Source organism: Pyrus communis, chromosome 15, assembly GCF_041283825.1.
Source record: "Pyrus communis isolate YQ-2024b chromosome 15, ASM4128382v1, whole genome shotgun sequence".
In the NCBI taxonomy this organism is placed as follows: domain Eukaryota; kingdom Viridiplantae; phylum Streptophyta; class Magnoliopsida; order Rosales; family Rosaceae; genus Pyrus; species Pyrus communis.
Window position 1 is genome coordinate 10,069,356 of NC_142579.1, and position 17,805 is coordinate 10,087,160.

General features: G+C 37.5%; 2 protein-coding genes across 4 annotated transcripts; one reads left to right on the forward strand and one right to left on the reverse strand.

The window, feature by feature from the left end:
• The first annotated feature begins 1,593 nt into the window (after positions 1-1,593).
• LOC137744663 (two-component response regulator ARR17) lies at positions 1,594-4,534 on the forward strand. Of its 3 annotated transcripts, none has more exons than XM_068484434.2 (6): positions 1,594-1,732; positions 1,987-2,174; positions 2,580-2,698; positions 3,360-3,440; positions 3,714-3,781; positions 3,977-4,534. In XM_068484434.2, the coding sequence occupies exons 1-6, from the start codon at positions 1,650-1,652 to the stop codon at positions 4,305-4,307; spliced, it is 870 nt and encodes a 289-aa protein (XP_068340535.2). In that variant the 5' UTR covers positions 1,594-1,649; the 3' UTR covers positions 4,308-4,534. The 3 variants fall into 3 exon arrangements, with proteins under 3 accessions (XP_068340535.2, XP_088542247.1, XP_068340542.2); XM_088686121.1 differs by having other exon boundaries at positions 1,729-1,857; XM_068484441.2 differs by lacking the exon at positions 1,594-1,732 and having other exon boundaries at positions 1,789-2,174.
• Positions 4,535-4,669: 135 nt separating this feature from the next.
• LOC137744652 (protein disulfide-isomerase) lies at positions 4,670-9,047 on the reverse strand. The gene is made up of 11 exons (XM_068484426.2): positions 8,443-9,047; positions 7,941-7,971; positions 7,542-7,829; positions 7,261-7,449; positions 7,038-7,163; positions 6,558-6,695; positions 6,326-6,445; positions 6,115-6,229; positions 5,470-5,582; positions 5,150-5,360; positions 4,670-5,013 (listed from the first exon to the last, which is right to left on the reverse strand). Exons 1-10 carry the CDS (start codon positions 8,616-8,618, stop codon positions 5,154-5,156), a joined length of 1,503 nt encoding a protein of 500 aa, XP_068340527.2. The 5' UTR covers positions 8,619-9,047; the 3' UTR covers positions 4,670-5,013; positions 5,150-5,153.
• Positions 9,048-17,805: the final 8,758 nt, after the last annotated feature.

A 17,805-nucleotide genomic window follows, 5' to 3' on the forward strand; every position in this document is an offset into this window, starting at 1 on the left:
ACCCCACAAAAGATTATATTTTCAGGCCCACATAAGATCTCCCAAAATTTTCTCTGTGGGCCCCACCCACCCATAAAAGCCATTTTAAATTTCACGTCCTGGCAGGCTGGCCCCCACCCTCTGCCCTCCTCTCTGGTGTATTGCGCAAGCTTTCATTATTCCAGTCCCATTTTCATGCCTCTGTAGCTACATAGGCATGAAAATTAATCTCATAGGAAATTTATATGTTATTTTTGTTTCCTCAGTTCGGATTGTAGACCGCAACTCGTCTACTTAAAGTCGAAATTGCTAGTAATCGTCAATCATCCATATAGCGGTGAATTCGTTCTCATTACGGGAGTTTATATTGCTTTACAACTCGTAATCAGATTGTTTTTATTTTCTTAATTATTTATGCAATTCGAATTATGTTATGCACGAAACGTTTGACTGGAGAATCTGACTCTTTATCTTTAATTACAAATTTCTCACAAAGAACTTGTAATAAATGGTTAAGAACATTTACTCCGACTTCAAGATTTTGTTTTTAAATTAACCTCTCCTTGCATATCATTTTCTTTAACTTAATGAGGTTAGAAATGTAACCAACACTTAGTATATATCATGAATTTAATAATTGACCAAGAACTTGCAAGTGGTCCTTTATAAGCGTACAGCATACTATTAATTGATTCATTTACTAAAATTGCAAATTAAGTTGTACAAATTAATAAAGTAATTAACTACGTTTAGGGTTAGGGTTTGCAATGACTCTGCTATGTGGTTGAATATCTCTATCCTCGATCTATTTTAGTATTATGTGGTCCCTTAATCCTTACATACGCATAATTTTATAGCAAGGTCGGATTTTGTGCAATCTCTTTTTGCCCTTAAACTTGAGTCTCAAGTATAGTGACACAGCAAACTGATCCGATTTGAGGATCCACATCTTCTCCCATGATCCTACCAAATTATTTGGCACACTAAATGTACATAAACTGCAGAAAAAGAAATTCAAACTCGAATACAACTGATGGATCACACTGTTTTTAGCCAACTTAGTTAAATATAAATGTGTTTCGTGAATCACATCCTATTTTTCCTACGCAAATAACTAGGCATGCATGCAGGATGGATAATAACTTATAAGTAACTTACCAACTGTTAGTTGAAAACAAAACCCTTTCCACAATTTTTTTAGCAACCTGGATGTTGCGAGGGATACTTTATTTATAATTAAAGAAAAAAAAACATGAGTATGAGTGAATACATGCCCCAATTACATTTATCATAAAAAAAATAAATAAATAAAACATCCTGAGTAATATCAGGCGACTCAGCACACGACTTCTCAAACCGTTGCAAATACTTCTCAAGATTTATAATTAGAAAGAAGAAAGAAAAGAGAAAAGCCAAATATAGCAACTTAACAAGCAAAGCTAACCACATTTGTCTTAAGTCCCTAATTCAATCCAATTTTCACCCAAAATCAACTCCTTTTCATCATTATCTTGACCAAATGGGAAAAAGGATCTCCGGATTTCCCTTGGCAATCAAACAAAATCTCAACAAAGAAAATAAAGAAGATCTTGGAGAGAGAAATATGAGTGGTTGTACCAACGCGGTGTAGAGAATCTAGTGAGAGATCACAACAAGAGTAGTACACATGCATGATACATCATACAATATCAACGACATCTCTCTCTCTCTCTCTCTCTCTCTCTCTCTCTCTCTCACTATCTTGCAAAAACAGGTTTGGTCGCTCATTCTCTTCTCATCTAATATATAAACTCATGCACCTAATTGCTTAGAACACCTTGCACCTGTGGAATAATCACACATCACCTCACACTCATCCATTCATTCATTTCCCCTAAGGCACGCCTATCTCTCTCTCTCTCTCTCTCTCTCTCTCTCTCTCTCAAAAATATAAAAGGTGCACATTGACATTGGTACAAAGAATATACAGCAGCAGCAGCAGCTCACAGAGATTTCTGTGTTCATCAGGCACTTGAAAAGGGTAAATTTTGAGTCATCCGTTAGTTTAACAATGGAGGTGGTAGTGAAGTCAGATGTTGCAGACTTCAAACAACAGCAGCAGCAGCCACAACAACATTTCCATGTATTGGCAGTGGATGATAGCATTTTGGACAGGAAGCTCTTGGAGAGGCTCCTCAGAGGCTCTTCTTATGAAGGTAAACCACTCCTAAGCTCCTTAATTAATTAATACAGACATGAGCGTAGCTAATTTGATTAGAGCAATATGTCTCTCTCTACCCCAGGTTCGACTTCCCCTCCCGTAATTTAGATGAATTCAGTGTATTCGTATAAAAGTTATTTAATTAATTGATTAATGACCTTCCTCTCCACACTCACATATTTTTGGGTTCTTAATTTTCTTTTTCATATAATTTTAAATATAATCAAAATTAAACAGATAGATAGGTGTATATATATACATATATATATATATATAGAGCCCATTTGTTTTTTGGTTTCTTGGATGAACTTGCATCTAATTATTTGCTAGCTTGCTTTCTGGTAGTCTTATATTTTTAATCATCTGTGTTTTCATTTGTATATATTTTCTGTGGTAGCAGTGACTTGTGTGGACTCTGGGGATGAAGCACTAAAATATCTGGGTTTGCATGATGACCTAAACCAAAGTAGTACAATTTCCTCCTCATCCACTTCCCCTCAGTCATCAGATGTACTGGAGGTGAGATTTCATGATTATCCTTCCACACATAGCAAAAATATATTATTACATTGTCCAGAATTTAGCCAAGTTGCAACTTAGAGTGGAATATCATGTATAGGATATATAATCTACTGTAGAATTTTTAGAAAGACAAACCAAAGATCCACTTCCAACAACACCGATATTGTCTATTTGTCCCCAACTTTTTTTTTTTTTCAAAAATATTGTCTTTAACTTGATAATTACATCCTACACAATCCGTCAGATGTGAGGCTTTATCACAAAATACCTTAGTGTTAGTTAAAGTGGGGTTACAGTGTTTAAATTCTTTTTTTTTTTCATAAATAGAGTCGATGTGGGATATTTCAACCGCTAGTACTGAATTTTGTGCATTAGGGCCTTTGAAATTAGGCCAAGTGGTAAGACAGAGCAGTAGAGAAATGAATTAAAATTAGGTTAAGTCAAAAGTTGAAATTTGTTTAAACTGCACACAATATTGAAGAAGAGTTTACTAGTTCCCAAAATATAACAGACAGATAGATATAATATTGATTTTAGGTTTTAGAATTAAAGTTTAACATTTTCTTACGTTGATGAAGGTTTTTGTACTGATTTTTTAGGTTATTATCTATGTGGAAAATAAGGTTTTTAATTAATTTCTCAATTGAATGGAATGCAGGGAGCAAAAGTCATCAATTTGATCATGACAGACTTCTGTATGCCCGGAATGAGCGGCTATGATTTGCTGAAACGCGTCAAGGTCTTCCACCATTACCGACTTAATTACCATATATATACTTTCTTGTACTATTTTAAATTTTTTGTGAAAAGAAACCACTTGCACATGCTCAAGATCAAATAGAAAAGTTTTGAAGAAGAGTAATACAACGTGACCTGATCTTAGCCGTCCAAATTTTGTGATTCTAACAAATATATATAGCATTTTAAATTAACTCTAGCGTATGCACGATTAATGTTATCAATGTAAATTGAAATAGTCATTATTTATTAATTAATTCCTAAATGTATGCAGGGATCTTCTTGGAAAGATGTACCGGTGGTGGTCATGTCATCAGAGAATGTTCCTTCTAGAATCAACATGTGAGCCAATTGCTGTAATCATTTTCCTTTCTTTGTTATTATATATGGGAGCCTTTAAATGAAAGGATTTCAACTTGTCAAAAATATGAGAATTAATTGTGGAGTCCACGTCACATTGAATGAGCTCGCAGATCATACATATGTAATTGTTTTGTTTGGAAATAATGTGAGTGTGCATTAAATTATTAATTGCAGGTGCTTGGAAGAAGGGGCAGAGGAGTTTCTGTTGAAGCCACTCCAGTTTTCAGATTTGAAGAAGCTTCAGCCTTACCTGCTCAAATCCCTCCGTCACTATTCTTCAATCGACAGCATTGACAACGGCGACGACAACGACAATGCCTCGGTGAAGGAGGAGGTTGGTGGTGGTGAGAATGACCAAACTGACCAAACCAAAAGCACTACTGAGACTAATCATGCCAGGGGTAATACCGTCAACAACAATATTGTTGGTATTAGCAAGAGGAAGGCCCAAACAATACCAGAGAGATCAAGGCCCACGATGAAGGGATTAACTGTTCTAGTATAATTAATCAAGATTAATCAGTTCTAAGTCAATACACATTTAATTTATTACTAGCGGTGAGTATGCTATACATACTGTAATCAGATTTTCCAAGGATTGAGTGTTTTACGACGCTCCCTCTTTTGAAGATGTGGTTTGGTTTTGGCAAAAGAGGGGCGTCGATTCGGTTATCTCGAGTTTCAATCCCATAAACTCTCGGAAGGGTTGTCCGAGCGTGTTTTGGTTTCAAACGTTTCGCATCTATAAAGATCATCTCTATAAAAAATAATTAATTAAAACTAAGGTTGTTTAGCATTGGTTCTGTGTGTCTAAATAGAAAGCAACCACAAGAAGGCAAGAAAGCATACACAATTGACTGGGAGAGATGATGAAAAATTACGGTAACTGGGATTCAGAGATATATAATTAACTTGAGCATTTGTAAATTAAACTCCTTCCGAGGGTTTCTTCTACATTAACAAAACTGCACATTGTAACACTTACTGCTATCCCTGAAACTAGTGTGCCGGACGACGAAAACACCTCCTGCTTTATTCAAAGGGAAACCCAAAAACTAGGGAAGACATAACTACTGATAGGGAAGGAGGGATATGGGAGGTACGTCAGACATTGCTTCCCTTTATGCTCTACCGTTCTCAAAGAAAAGAGTGTATCTCGGCCACCATAATATCCAACTAGTCGCCTCAATGTCTCTCTTCTCCTTGTACAGCTGGTTCAGGAAAAGAACATTTTGAGACCCAAGTCCGGACTAACAACTTCATTCAATTTTTGAAGAATGTAACTATGCTTCAAGAACTTTGTCAAGCTGCGTAAACTAAATACAAAGCTATGGAACAGGCATTTACCTATTTAGAGCTCATCTTTTCCGGATTCTTGTTTCTCGGCCTCTACTTGTTTCTCAATTTTGTCCCGGTTCTTTTCAATGAAAGCAGCGATGGCTTCCTTAGTTCTATCTTCCTCATCATATGACAAGACCTTTCCACTTGCCGTCTTGAAGTACAGAGTCGGGTAGTATTTGACATCGAAGTCACTTGGTACATCATTTGCAGTGGCATCCTAAAAATGATAGCAATGAAGAACAATTAAGAAAAACTCCTTACAAACTAGAATGAACAGCATCTGTAGAAAAGGCTGATAAAGCAACTAGCAGGGTAATAAATCTTACAAATTTTGCAATAACGACATCGGAATCCTTTTCGTATGAGACTGCAACTTCATCCAAAATTGGAGCAAGCTTCTTGCAGTGTCCACACCAAGGAGCATAGAACTCCAGCAACACTGCAGAGTTAACAAAATCACATTATACAAACCAGTCCTGAGAGCAACCATGTGAAGACAACAGCGGAAAACATAAAAGTAGACGCTGAGTGGCTATGTGAATTAAATATGTATCAAGTTTAATGGTCTGGCCCAAACAACCATCTGCCTTATTTGAATTTATATGATAACAGACCCTACCATTGCATACAATAACAACAAATAACTGAAGAGGGTGATGACAGAACGAAACACTTGGGATACCAGAAAGATGTGTGGTATAATTAACTCAAAAGCAACTTGTGGAATGCATCGAACCATAGATGATCCCAGCTTAACACTTCAATATAATAGGCAGTTTTTATGTTCTAATGTACATTAAACAATTTGCCCTTGGTCATAGAATAAGATCGTATTTGGAGAAAGTGCTTGTTCTGATCAAGGTATTGAGACTCAAAGGTCTTAAGAAAATCAAATAATTAACAGATAAGCAAAGAAATACTAGTAAGAAAAGACACTTAATAATACAATGCAAGAGTTTCTGTTTGCGCACCATTTTTCCCAGACTTGATGTACTCCTGGATGTTGTCAGCGACTACGACCTTGACAGGCTCATTGTTTGGCTCGGGAATAGGTTCAGACTTCTTGTATGGTGATACTTTCCCATCCTGAGGTTATGTAATTTAGTCAGTAAGTGTCAACAAATATAGCTTTAATCAAACTTCACTGCAATCAGGTTATAAAGAAAGAGGCAGAAGCCTCACCTTATATTCCATCACCCATGATGTGATGTGATCTGGCTGCAAATTTGGTTTCAAAAACTTTTGGCCATCAGGGGTCTGGATGATGATGAGAGGCACCTGGTCTTCTTTAAGTCCAAAATACTGTTCACAAAAACCAATAGAACATTTAACATGGCGTAAAATATAAATGATAAAACGAATCTGGGAACATGAAGACAATTGCAAAGGGTAGTCCAAATGAGAACATTCTAACCTGGAAGGCGCCCTGACTAGCCTCAAGATCTCCAATGAGAAAGCTTATGCCTTCTTTCTTATATTTCTCAGCAACTTCACGATATGTTGATTTAAAAGCATCAGAAGACTCGCCGCTGAAGTTCAGAAACAACATGGCCTACCAAGTTCAAAACCGGTGCATTAGAAGACTGCATCACTTATTTTGGGAAGAGAAAAAAGATTGAGATAGAGCATTAGGCTACAACAGAATTATAAGTGAACATGTCATGACTTAACAGGACATACCAAAAGGAAAACAAAAACAAGCTACGATAGAGCATTAGTCTACAATAAATATTTTTTAAAAAATACAGGAACATGTGGATAGAACTTGAGCAACATTGAAAGGGAGATCTGATAATGTAAAGAAAAAACATGATTTTTCCAACACGAATCAACAAGAAGCATCAACTTAATAATAAATAGATAAATAAATCCAAATCATGTCCATAGGATATACCTTCTCATTTGGATTGTTAAAGAATTTGACAACAAAAGGGTGATTGGTTGGGTCATTGTTGAATTCTGTAATAACTGGCAAACTAGATTCTTCAACAAACTTCTCTAGAGCATCCACATGAAAATCCTGCAAGCATGATCACTTCGGTATTACATTTACTGTCCATAATACCTCAAAACAAAGCATGACAAACTGAATCCAAACAGGAAAAAGCCGAATATACCTCAAAATCAACAAAAAGTTCATCAAATGGCTTGAACAGCCTAACTACGGGTCCAGACACTGATGAATCACCACGAGGAAGGAGTTTAGCATCGAGAGTGTGACCAAATTCATAATCAGAACGCAATTTCTCAGCCAGAGCTGAGAAGTTATTATACACCTCTCCAGAGAACTCCTTGAACACACCAACCTACAAATATACGAAATGAGTAGTTATGCCATCTGATACTCTTCAAAAGATTACATCGAGCTAGGAAACATAAACAGACATTGAACACTTACAATAACGATCTTCTTGTCGCCAACAAGAGTAGTTGCCTCATCAGTTGTCTTGATTTCGGCAGAAGCCGGACCACTCTGCTTCTTCAAATATTCAACAATACCCTCAGCTTCACGAGGACCCTTGTATTCTTGGATGGTCTTCCCACCATTTCTTAGAATCTTAATTGTGGGAAATCCCTTCACCTCGTAATCAGATGCAAGTCCTTTGTTTGCCTCTTCATTGGCATCAACCTTTGCTAGAATGACTGGTGGGTCATTTTTACTCAAAATCGACGCAGCTTTTTCAAACTACCCAAACATTAAGCAAACCAAAATGTCAGAATAAGCAGAAGATACATGGTTTCTTAATTGAAATGCAGAATTGGTGACAAATAAACATTCAACAGCTTAATTTCGTACCTCGGGAGCGAGCTTCTTGCAGTGGCCACACCTATAAGAAACATAGACAGCAAAATTAACACAACAATCTATCAGAAAAGTACCAATACAAAAAAAAAAATCAAATCGAAAACTGAAAAGCATATCGGTATCTCATTTCTTCAGCACAGATAAGCACTTTCCGCATGCATGTTGCTCCGATATAATTTTCGCAATTATAATTCGAAAATTAAATAATAAAACGCTAAATCGACCATTAAACCACTGCATGCAGATGCAATAAGCTCCAAATTCACCAGCATAAACAAGAATTCACTTATATAACATCAATTTCAACCGTGAAATCAAATCCATAGCAATTCCTCATAAATCGCCTAATCAAAAAAGTCGAAAACATGAATTCGGAAAAATTTCAGATCCAATCACAAAACGCCAAACACAAATCAAACGAAGCAAGAGAAACAACGAAGATCGATCAAATCATAATCAACGGTGAAAACTGAGCGCGATGCGAATTGCATACCAGGGGGCGTAGAACTCGACGACGATGAAGTCGTGCTTGCTGACAGTGTCATCGAAGTTGGAGCTGTCGAGAGTGAGGACGTACTCATTCGATTCCGCCTCCTCGGCGCGGATCGCGGTGGCGAACACGGCGAGGAGCAGAAAGAAGCAGAGCGAAACCCTAGAAGACGACGCCATTTCCGTTTAGCCTTTTCTGAGAGCTGCTTTGGTCTATGGAGGTCTCTGAGAGTCACTTTCTGGGCGGAGGGGGATTAGATGGGGCGTGAAGTGAGAGAGACAGAGAGAGAAAACGTGAGATCTCGGGTTAGAGAGAGAACGAGACAAACATGGTAGTCACACGTGACAGTCTCTTGGATATTTTCCTTCTCTGTACTCACGCGTGTGGGTATATGGAGTATGCTCGCACTACATGCCGTCAACTTAACACGTGGAGGACACTGACTGGTTAGACATTGTCACAGGGAATACTAATTGGAATTTGCCTCGCAAAGATGGCAACTACATCTCCTTTTTCAACCGGATTTGGTACGGAATTAAATGGTAAAGATGAAGAAGAATTTGAAACCTCAGAATCATTTAATTCTTGATGGAAAAGATTCGGAGCATAAGGATGCAGCCAGGTATACTGTAGTGACAAGATTCGACTAATAGAAATGGCACACGTCAGAGAGAATTCTAGGTCACGTGAGAACAATGGACATCTTAAGTATTAAATCTGGGGAAGAGATTTCATCCAGATCTCTCGTATCAAATCCTAGGAATTTGGAGATCCAAATCCTTGAAATTTGATCCAACAATTAAAATTATTATAACTTTTAAAAGGATCCCTACTTATAACCGTTTAATCAAATTTTAAGGATCCCAATCTTTTGATCTCTAGAATTTGGTAGGAAAGATCCGGATCGCTTCCCTTAAATCTGCGGGCTCGTTCGTATACGATAGAAAATGGTATCTGATTAGGCACTGCTTTAATTGAATTTTTCCTGATTTTTAAGTTTTTATTTTTTATTTTATTTTATTTTATTTATAACAAACAGTTTAGTTGACACACCCCGTCCCGAAGGAGGGCATGCTGGCCGTCACGTGAGAGTGACGTAACCATTTGCACAGTTCGGAAGCTTTAAAGATATACAACTTCTAAAATTAAACACCCGAAGGTGAGTCCTTATTTGGTCCATTCTGTCAGAACACCGTTGAACTTCCTCGTAGTCACCACACCTTTGCATTTCCTTAAACCTGGAGGGGCGCAAAACAAAATTGAGTGGGTCAGCAAAACGAACGTATTCAAAACCTTCTTTTCTCTTTTGCATATACTAACCCCTCGCTGTAAAACAAGTATAGTTTCCCAGAAAATAACATATATACGTATGTACAAATATGCCAAACATGCTCCAAAATATGCTATTCATGCTTGAGAATATGCCATTCATGCTTGAGAATATGCCATTCATGCTTGAGAATATGCCACATTAGAATCTCATAATAAATGTAAATGCTCAAGCATAATTCACATCAATAACATATAATCTGGCAGCCGGGAGTCACCTAACGTGACATGTACCGCTGCATATAGAGCTCCAATCTCAACTCAACATCTGAATCTGCACACAAGTCGGAGCCACCTAACGTGGTCTGTACGACAGGACTGGGTGTAATATATACGCTCTAGTGCTACGATCACGTGAAGACTGTGCGAATAATCGCGGGTCACCTACGAGTCGGAACCACCTAATGTGGTCTGCACGACAAGGCTTGCACCTAACTTGGATCCAAGGCGAGCGTGTGGTGCTGGTGAACATACACGTGAAGGACTCTGCCCCTCTCTGGGCGGGAGCACTAACACCGGGGGTGCAGATTATGAGCTCTCTAAGCATCTCAAACTACTAATGAAATACAACCATGAATACCACTTACCTGGTACTTACCTGTGCGTCCACAGCACCAAATACACATATATATAAATGTATGCCACTACCAATGCATGCGATGATAGTAGTTCAATCGTAGCTTACCTGGGCCTCCTCAGCACCATGCAACAGTATGCATAATTATGGTAATGCACATATTAAAATATGATGCATATATGACAGGATAATTAATTCGTATTTCTTTTAAAATACGTTTCTGGGAAATACGTCAAGCATACGTATATATATATACTGAAAAAAATAACTGCCCACTCACTGATCACATCGACGTCTCATAGGTCCCTGAACCTCCCCTAGCTTGGTTACATTCTTCCTCTGCATAATTTTCACCTATACAAAAAGTAACCAAATTGACGTTATTTAACGCGCATACACCAAACATTTGTCCATAACTTTCTCATACGTTGCTCAATTTGGGTGTATGAATATACCACGGTGATCTACACGACGTCACGAACGCGTGACAATTTTCAGAACTCAATTTGGAGCTCTCACGCGCCCCCACGCGCACTGTTCACGCGCTGCCCACGCGCGCGTCTTCTTCCTCGCGTCGCCGGACTGGTTTCGCCGGCGGTGGGTGTTTTGCCGGAATTTCTGGGTAAACTTTAAAGTGTCATAACTTCTTCATTTCTTAACCATTTTCGACGTACTATATATCAAAATGAAGGTATTGACGAGACGAACACATCCATACTTGTCTCGACCCCTGACTCGCCGTGGTTTCGCCGGAAAACCCCTCGAAAGTTCCGGCCAACTTTGACCACGATGATCCCGACGTCCAAACTTCTCCAACGAAGTACTCCGAGCTTCCTTAGGACCTCACTAAGACATCTACAAGCTTCAAAATCCCAAAAACATGCTAGTTTAAGTTTGCATGAACAGTACCTAAATCGGGATGTCACATTAGTGCATTATTATTGTTTTTACCTTTTAGCTAAAATAGTATTTGAAATTATCATAATTTCTCACTTTAGTCTTTAAGATTTAAAATCGATAGAACCGGTTCCTAAGTTTGTCCACCGTTAATCATTTTATTCATTATGTTTAAACAAGGAAAAAGACAAAAATAGCTTCAATTTTAGTCAAATTATATTGATCCATTATTTATTATATTGAGGGTAAATTTGCCGATTTGGTCCTTTTTTAATAGAGATTTTTCACGAAATGACCAAAATAATAGTGGACAAACTCAGGAACCATTAATATAGATTTCAAATCTTAACGACCAAAGTGAAGAATTATGTCAATCTCATAGACCATTTTGGCAAAAATGCTTTTTTTTTTTTTTTTTTGAACATACAATATCGTTTACACTAAAGGGAGGGCCTCACAATGGGTTAGCAATAATGTGGTTCAAATTCCTTGTGGATTTGGATTGTGCAAAGTCTTTTCAGAAATTAATTAGGTTTTGACCCTTTTCTTGAGGCCCAAGCCTTGTGCTGCACCCTAGTCCTTCTCCCACTTGATTTCTACCAAACCCTATAACTAATTCCGATTTTCCTAGGGTTTTGCCGTGCATCATACATATATATACAATTATGCCACACCAAATATGGGGAGAACTTAGAGAGAAAATCAGAAAATTCAATATGTGCCGCAGCAAGGAGAAAGAAGGGAAAGATGAGCCTTTGTGCCGTGCCTATGCCCAAGCTTTGGGGAGTGTTGGAGCGTCTTTGGGGTGTCTTCTATACTTGTTTTAGTTTTACAATTACGTTGATTTCGTTGTTAATTTTTGCAATCATGTGGAACTAATTTCTTTATAATTGGAGGTGAATTCGAAGCCATGATTATAAGTTTTATATGAAATTGATTACATCCAGTTATTGTTTCTTGAGTCTTGAATATGATTTGCTTATCTGAGTTATCAAAACTTGTTTATGTATGTTGATTAAGGATCGATACTTGCTTTGCATGCATGAATTTGATGCTAGAATATAAGGGAGTTTCACATAATAGTTATTCGCTTATATTCACATGTAGTGGAAGTCACTAGTCATGATTGTGTTAAGTGAATCCTTGGCAGGAATCTTATGCATTTGATAGTGATGAATGCCTTGTCAATGCTTATGATTTTCATAGAACTTAATGACTTTTGATATGTATCTCTGTCATGCGTTTCATATAGAGAACTTGAGAAAGATAATTTGATTGTAATGCGTATTCATTATATTCAATGAAATAAGGAAAATCTGATGGTTGGTTGTGCGATGCAATTAACTTGGGGCATTGTCATTCATAGTCCAAAGAAATAATAACTGGAAATTGGTTTGTATGCATATATCATGTGTGGAGAAGAACCCTCTAACTAGCCTTTCACCCATTCAATTCACCTAATTTCGTGTCTAACCTGTTTAGTTTGCAATTTGATTAGTTTAATTAATTCCGTCCAAAGCAATCCCCCCCCCTTTTTTTTATTAAGTGTGTTAGATTAGTTAGAAAAGTGTTTGAATATGTCCAATTTAGTGTTTTGAGTCTTACTAGTCTAAAATTCATCCAAATAACTCCTTAGAATATGTTTTGAGTCTATTTGCTAGTACTGTGTTGTTTAGAGTCTGGTTAGTGTGTTTTGAGTTTTTAGTGTCTAGTTGAGTGTTTCTAAGTCTAGTTTAGTGTTATTGAGTCTAATTTGAGTAGATTAGCATCCCTAGTTAATCCCCAGTCTAGAATGATCCCTACTTACATATATACTACAATTGTCAACAATAGGGTTTAATTTGTGTGTCAAGTTAATTTTCACATCAAATTTTGGCGCCGTTGCCGGGGATTAGCAAAATTGATAATCTTTCCCTAGTTAGTGTCGTGTGTTTCTCTTTGTTTCTGTCCGTGTGTTTTTGTTTTCTTTTCTAATTTTATTTTGTTTTGTTTGCTTTGTTTTAGGTACTAGTTTATGACTCATAGTTCTCAACCTGTTCGTGAGCATATATTGGAGTTTGACGACGATTTTGATTGAACGTTGAGAAGAAAGAGGAAGCGTCCAGAACCTAGTCCACCTAGTTCTGAAGCCGAATCTGAAGAAGAAGAAGTGGAAGAGGAAGAACAAGTCATGGCTGCAGATAATCGAACAATCAAGGAACTTTCAGCCTCGGGATTAGACAATGCCGTGCCTTTATGCATTCAATATCCTAGGGCAGCTCCAGGCAAGACCGATGAGTTCGAATTGAAGTCTAGCTTGTTGCACCACATTCCGAAATACCATGGGCTGTCCATGGAAGATCCAAACAAGCATCTTAAGGAATTCGAAGTGGTTTGTTCAAGTATGACACTCATCAATGTAGATGGCAATATTCTGAAGATGAAAGTCTTTCCATTCTCTCTTTTGGAAAAGGCTAAGGATTAGCTCTACAAATTGGCACCCGGAACCGTTACTTCTTGGGAAAGTATGAAACGAGCGTTCTTGGAGAAATTCTTCCCAAATTCAAGAGTAATTCTTTTGACGAAGAAGATTAGCGGAATTCAACAAAACCAAGGAGAATCATTTCTAGCATATTATGAGCATTTCAAGACTCTAGTTGTATCATGCCCTCAACATCAAATGAAGGAAGAGCTTTTAATTCAATATTTCTACGAGGGACTCCTTCCAATTGAAAGACAAATGCTAGATGCCTCGGTGGGTTGAGCTTTGGTGGACAAAACCCCAGTTGCTGCAAAGATTCTAATTGCGAATCGAGCCTTAAATGCACAACAATACGAAGGGGTTGGACAAAGGGACCCCCCACGGAAACACCAAGTGAATGAGGTAAGTTCCATGTCTGAGATTTAATCACAATTAGCTAATCTTACTCTCCTTATGTCACAGTTTGTTAAAGGAAACAAAGTGCAAGGAATTACACCAAGTGTGTGTGGCGTGTGCTCCATGCAAGGGCACCTCAATGATCACTGCCCGCAATTGATAGAGAATGGAGAATGGGAAAGTACCAATGCAATAGGTTTTCAAGGCCAAAATCAACCGAGGCATGACCTCTACTCAAACACATATAATCCGGGCTAGAGAGATCATCTAAACTTCAAATTGAGGGAGCCTCAACAAAATCAACAAGGAGGATTTAGACAGCCACCCCCTTAGATGTTTCCAAAGCCATTTTCACTAATCCACAACCTACCCAACAAAATTCAGGTTTGTCAATGAATAATGATAATGTTCTTTAATTACTAACTACTTTGTCACAAGGCTTTCAAAATCAAGCCAATGAGATGGGAGAATTGAAGAAGCAAGTGGGGCAAATGGCGGAATTCATGGGTCAATTCAGAGAGAAAGGTAAATTGCCTAGTTCATCACTTGTCAATCCGAATGGAGGCTTTAAAACCGCTAATGATATCACCTTAAGAAGTGGCAAGGAAGTTGGAACCACTCCACAACCACCCAAATCAAGCCAAAAAGAGGATGAAAAACTGCTCAAGAGGAAGAGAACAAAGACAAAGCCACGGCAAGGGTGGAGCAACCCTTGCCGCAACCACTTAAAGCCCCTATGTCGTCCAACAAGGGTAAGGTAGGTCCAAATTCAATTGTTTCTAATGTGATTCCACCAAATGTGCCATTTCCTAGCAGGTTTAGGCAATCCAAGAAAGAAGAAAATGAGAAAGACATTCTGGAAACCTTTAGAAAAGTTCAAGTCAATATCTCTCTCCTTGATACAATCAAACAAGTTCCAAAGTATGCCAAATTCTTGAAAGAACTTTGCACAACAAGGAAAAGGATTTCGAACAAGGAAGTGGTGCATGTAAGTGAAAATGTCTCTGCAATATTGCAAAGGAAATTGCCTCCTAAATGCAAAGATTCAGGTAGTTTCATTATCCCTTGTGCAATTGGTAATACAAGGTTTGAACATGCTATGTTAGACTTAGGTGCATCCATTAATATCATGCCATACTCTATTTATGCATCTATGAATTTAGGAGAGCTTAAAAATGATGTAGTTATTATCCAATTAGCCGATCGTTCTAATGCATATCCAAAAAGAGTTTTGGAAGATGTTTTGGTGCAGGTTGATCATTTAATCTTTCCGGCTGATTTTTATGTGCTTGAAATGGAAGATTAGGCCCATTCTCCACCATTGCCACTCCTACTTGATAGACCATTCATGAAAACAGCCCAAACCAAGATTGATGTGGCCAAGGGAGCATTAACAATGGAGTTTGGTGGTGATATAATTAAATTCAATGTTTCTGAATCTATTAAGAATCCTAATGATGTTCGTCCTTGTTTTGTCATTGATGTGAATAAAAATATAGGGCAGGAACATTCAACACCTATCAAGAATGATGCATCTAGAACCACCATCGAAGAGGGAATTTGAGTGGCTGCCCTTAAAACACCCAATCTGGCCGAAAGCAGCCATAGTGAAATTGTTGACATTGCTACCACTTTTAAGCCTCCATCACAATATGTTTGTAAGTCTTCAATCCTAATTCCAATTCCCATTTCAACTAAGAGGTTGTTACCTTCTTTGATGCAGGTTCCCAATCGAAATCAAGGTGGTGAGAAAGTTCACATTGACTTTAGGAAGCTCAACACCACAATCAGGGAGGATCATTATCCCCTTCCATTCATAGAGTCATACTATGAGCACTTTGAGGAGCATGTCTTGGAGGATATACCCCTCCATGCCGTGGGCTCCAACAAAGCCTAAAAGGAGGTATCGTCTGGCTGGAAGACGTTAAAGCAAGCGCTTCTTGGGAGGCAATTCACGCAAATAAAGAAGACCTAGGAATCTCCAACACTCCACAACCAGATTTGCGTTCCTAAACCCTACTCTTTATTGCTTTTACTTTGCCATAATTGTCATGTTTGTTAGTTATGTTTGTTTGATTGTTTGTTTGTGAGTCTATGTTTGAAACATTCAGGACAACGTTTGGTTTAAGTGTTGGGGGGGTAAACAAGTTGTTTTTGCATGATTTTCGTGGGATTTTATCACCTATCACTTCTAAATTTGTTACTCACTGTTTTTAAATGTTTTTAGTGTGTTTTGAAGTGTTTTTATGTGTCTTAAACAGAAAATCTGAAAATTTGAGAAAAAATAAAAAAAGAGTGTTTGAAAAACCAAAAAAGAGTTGTTTTTAGAGTCGTTTTTGTTTTTGTGTTTGTTTGTGCCTTGGGATACCTTCCAACACAATGATGAGGATTTGGTTTTTAAGTGCATGACTGTTAAAGAAAGTGAAAAACATGGATGGAAGTTTGATATGCTCTTTGGTTTATGCTTAGTTGTAGTTGTCGTTTACGAATTCACATGTAATCACAAAAGAAAAAATCAATTTTTGTAACATGCTTGAAGGAAGGAACTCAAACTAACGCTACAACCCTGAGAGATTTGAGCCTAAACGTTCTTTGGAGAGTTATTAATCTGTGAATTCTTGTTTTCTAAAGTCGTTGCATTATCTCATTATTTCTTTGCTTGGTTGCTACTTAGAATGCGTTTCATCACTATAGTTCCAAATACTATAACTCATGCCCATTTCATTCAAAGCATAAAATTGAGTGCATAACATAAAACAAGATGAAGTTGTTTAGTTTAAGCCCAGAGCCAAAAAGCCTTACCCTTTGCATTGTATTGTAGGATTAACCCCTTTGAGCCTTATTTAGCCTATTTTCTTTGTTAGCCACATTATCCTTACCTAGCCTAGATTATGACTATCCATACCTTTGTTCTTAAAAAATAGTAGAGCATGACTTAGAAGGAGTTCCTTTTGATCTACAATATGCAGAAGAACAAGTGTGGGGGAAAGGGTTTTTCGTTTTGAAATCTATGAAGTTGTGTTTAGTGTGCCAAAAGAAAGAAAGGGCACGAAAGAAAAAAAGAAAGAAAAAAAAACATGAAAAGGAAGAAAAAGTTGAAGAAAAGAAAGAAAAAGAGTGGAAAATAAGTGAGAATGAACTCACAAGTATTGGTTGTTGAAGAAAGGGTCCAAAAGTTTGAATCTGGCCCTAAGTGTTGTTTGAAGTTTCCCTTTGTGTTCAAAGTTGATTTCTGCATTCAAAAGGGAATTTCAAGTGTTTATTTCATTACTTTGCTTACTGTTTCTTTAAGAACTTTTGTTTATCCTTAATCTTTCTTTGTTAGCCAATACATTAGCCCCGTTACAACCCTTTGACTTCTATCTTGATTGTTATGTGTTTCAATATGTGGAGTTTAAAATTGGTATGAGCATATGGAATCCCTAGTTCCCGCGTCTAAGTAGTGGCATTCCATTCATGAGATCATATCATATACATGTTAATAATTCCAGAAGGTGTCTTCTTTGATTATACATATGTGAGTGTTAGTCTACATGTTTACATCTATCTTCTCACATATACCTAGTGTAGGGAGTATAGTCAAAAAATCTGTGTGAAAATAGATAGTATATCCAGTGAGGAATTGAGGGAATTATCTAAGGCATGTTACTACGTTCAAAATGTTGTTTTAATTAATTAAATGCAAGCTAGTGAGTGGTGACTATTG

Bases quoted from the DNA above. Each gene is read 5' to 3' on its own strand.
- LOC137744663 (XM_068484434.2), top strand. From the start codon at position 1,650: ATGATACATCATACAATATCAACGACATCTCTCTCTCTCTCTCTCTCT. The intron at 3,441-3,713 runs GTCTTCCACCAT...AAATGTATGCAG, and splicing joins ATTTGCTGAAACGCGTCAAG to GGATCTTCTTGGAAAGATGT. The intron at 3,782-3,976 runs GTGAGCCAATTG...TATTAATTGCAG, and splicing joins GTTCCTTCTAGAATCAACAT to GTGCTTGGAAGAAGGGGCAG.
- LOC137744652 (XM_068484426.2), bottom strand. From the start codon at position 8,618: ATGGCGTCGTCTTCTAGGGTTTCGCTCTGCTTCTTTCTGCTCCTCGCC. The intron at 6,446-6,557 runs GTTAGAATGTTC...TTTTGTGAACAG, and splicing joins CTAGTCAGGGCGCCTTCCAG to TATTTTGGACTTAAAGAAGA. The intron at 6,230-6,325 runs GTGAGGCTTCTG...ACATAACCTCAG, and splicing joins CATGGGTGATGGAATATAAG to GATGGGAAAGTATCACCATA.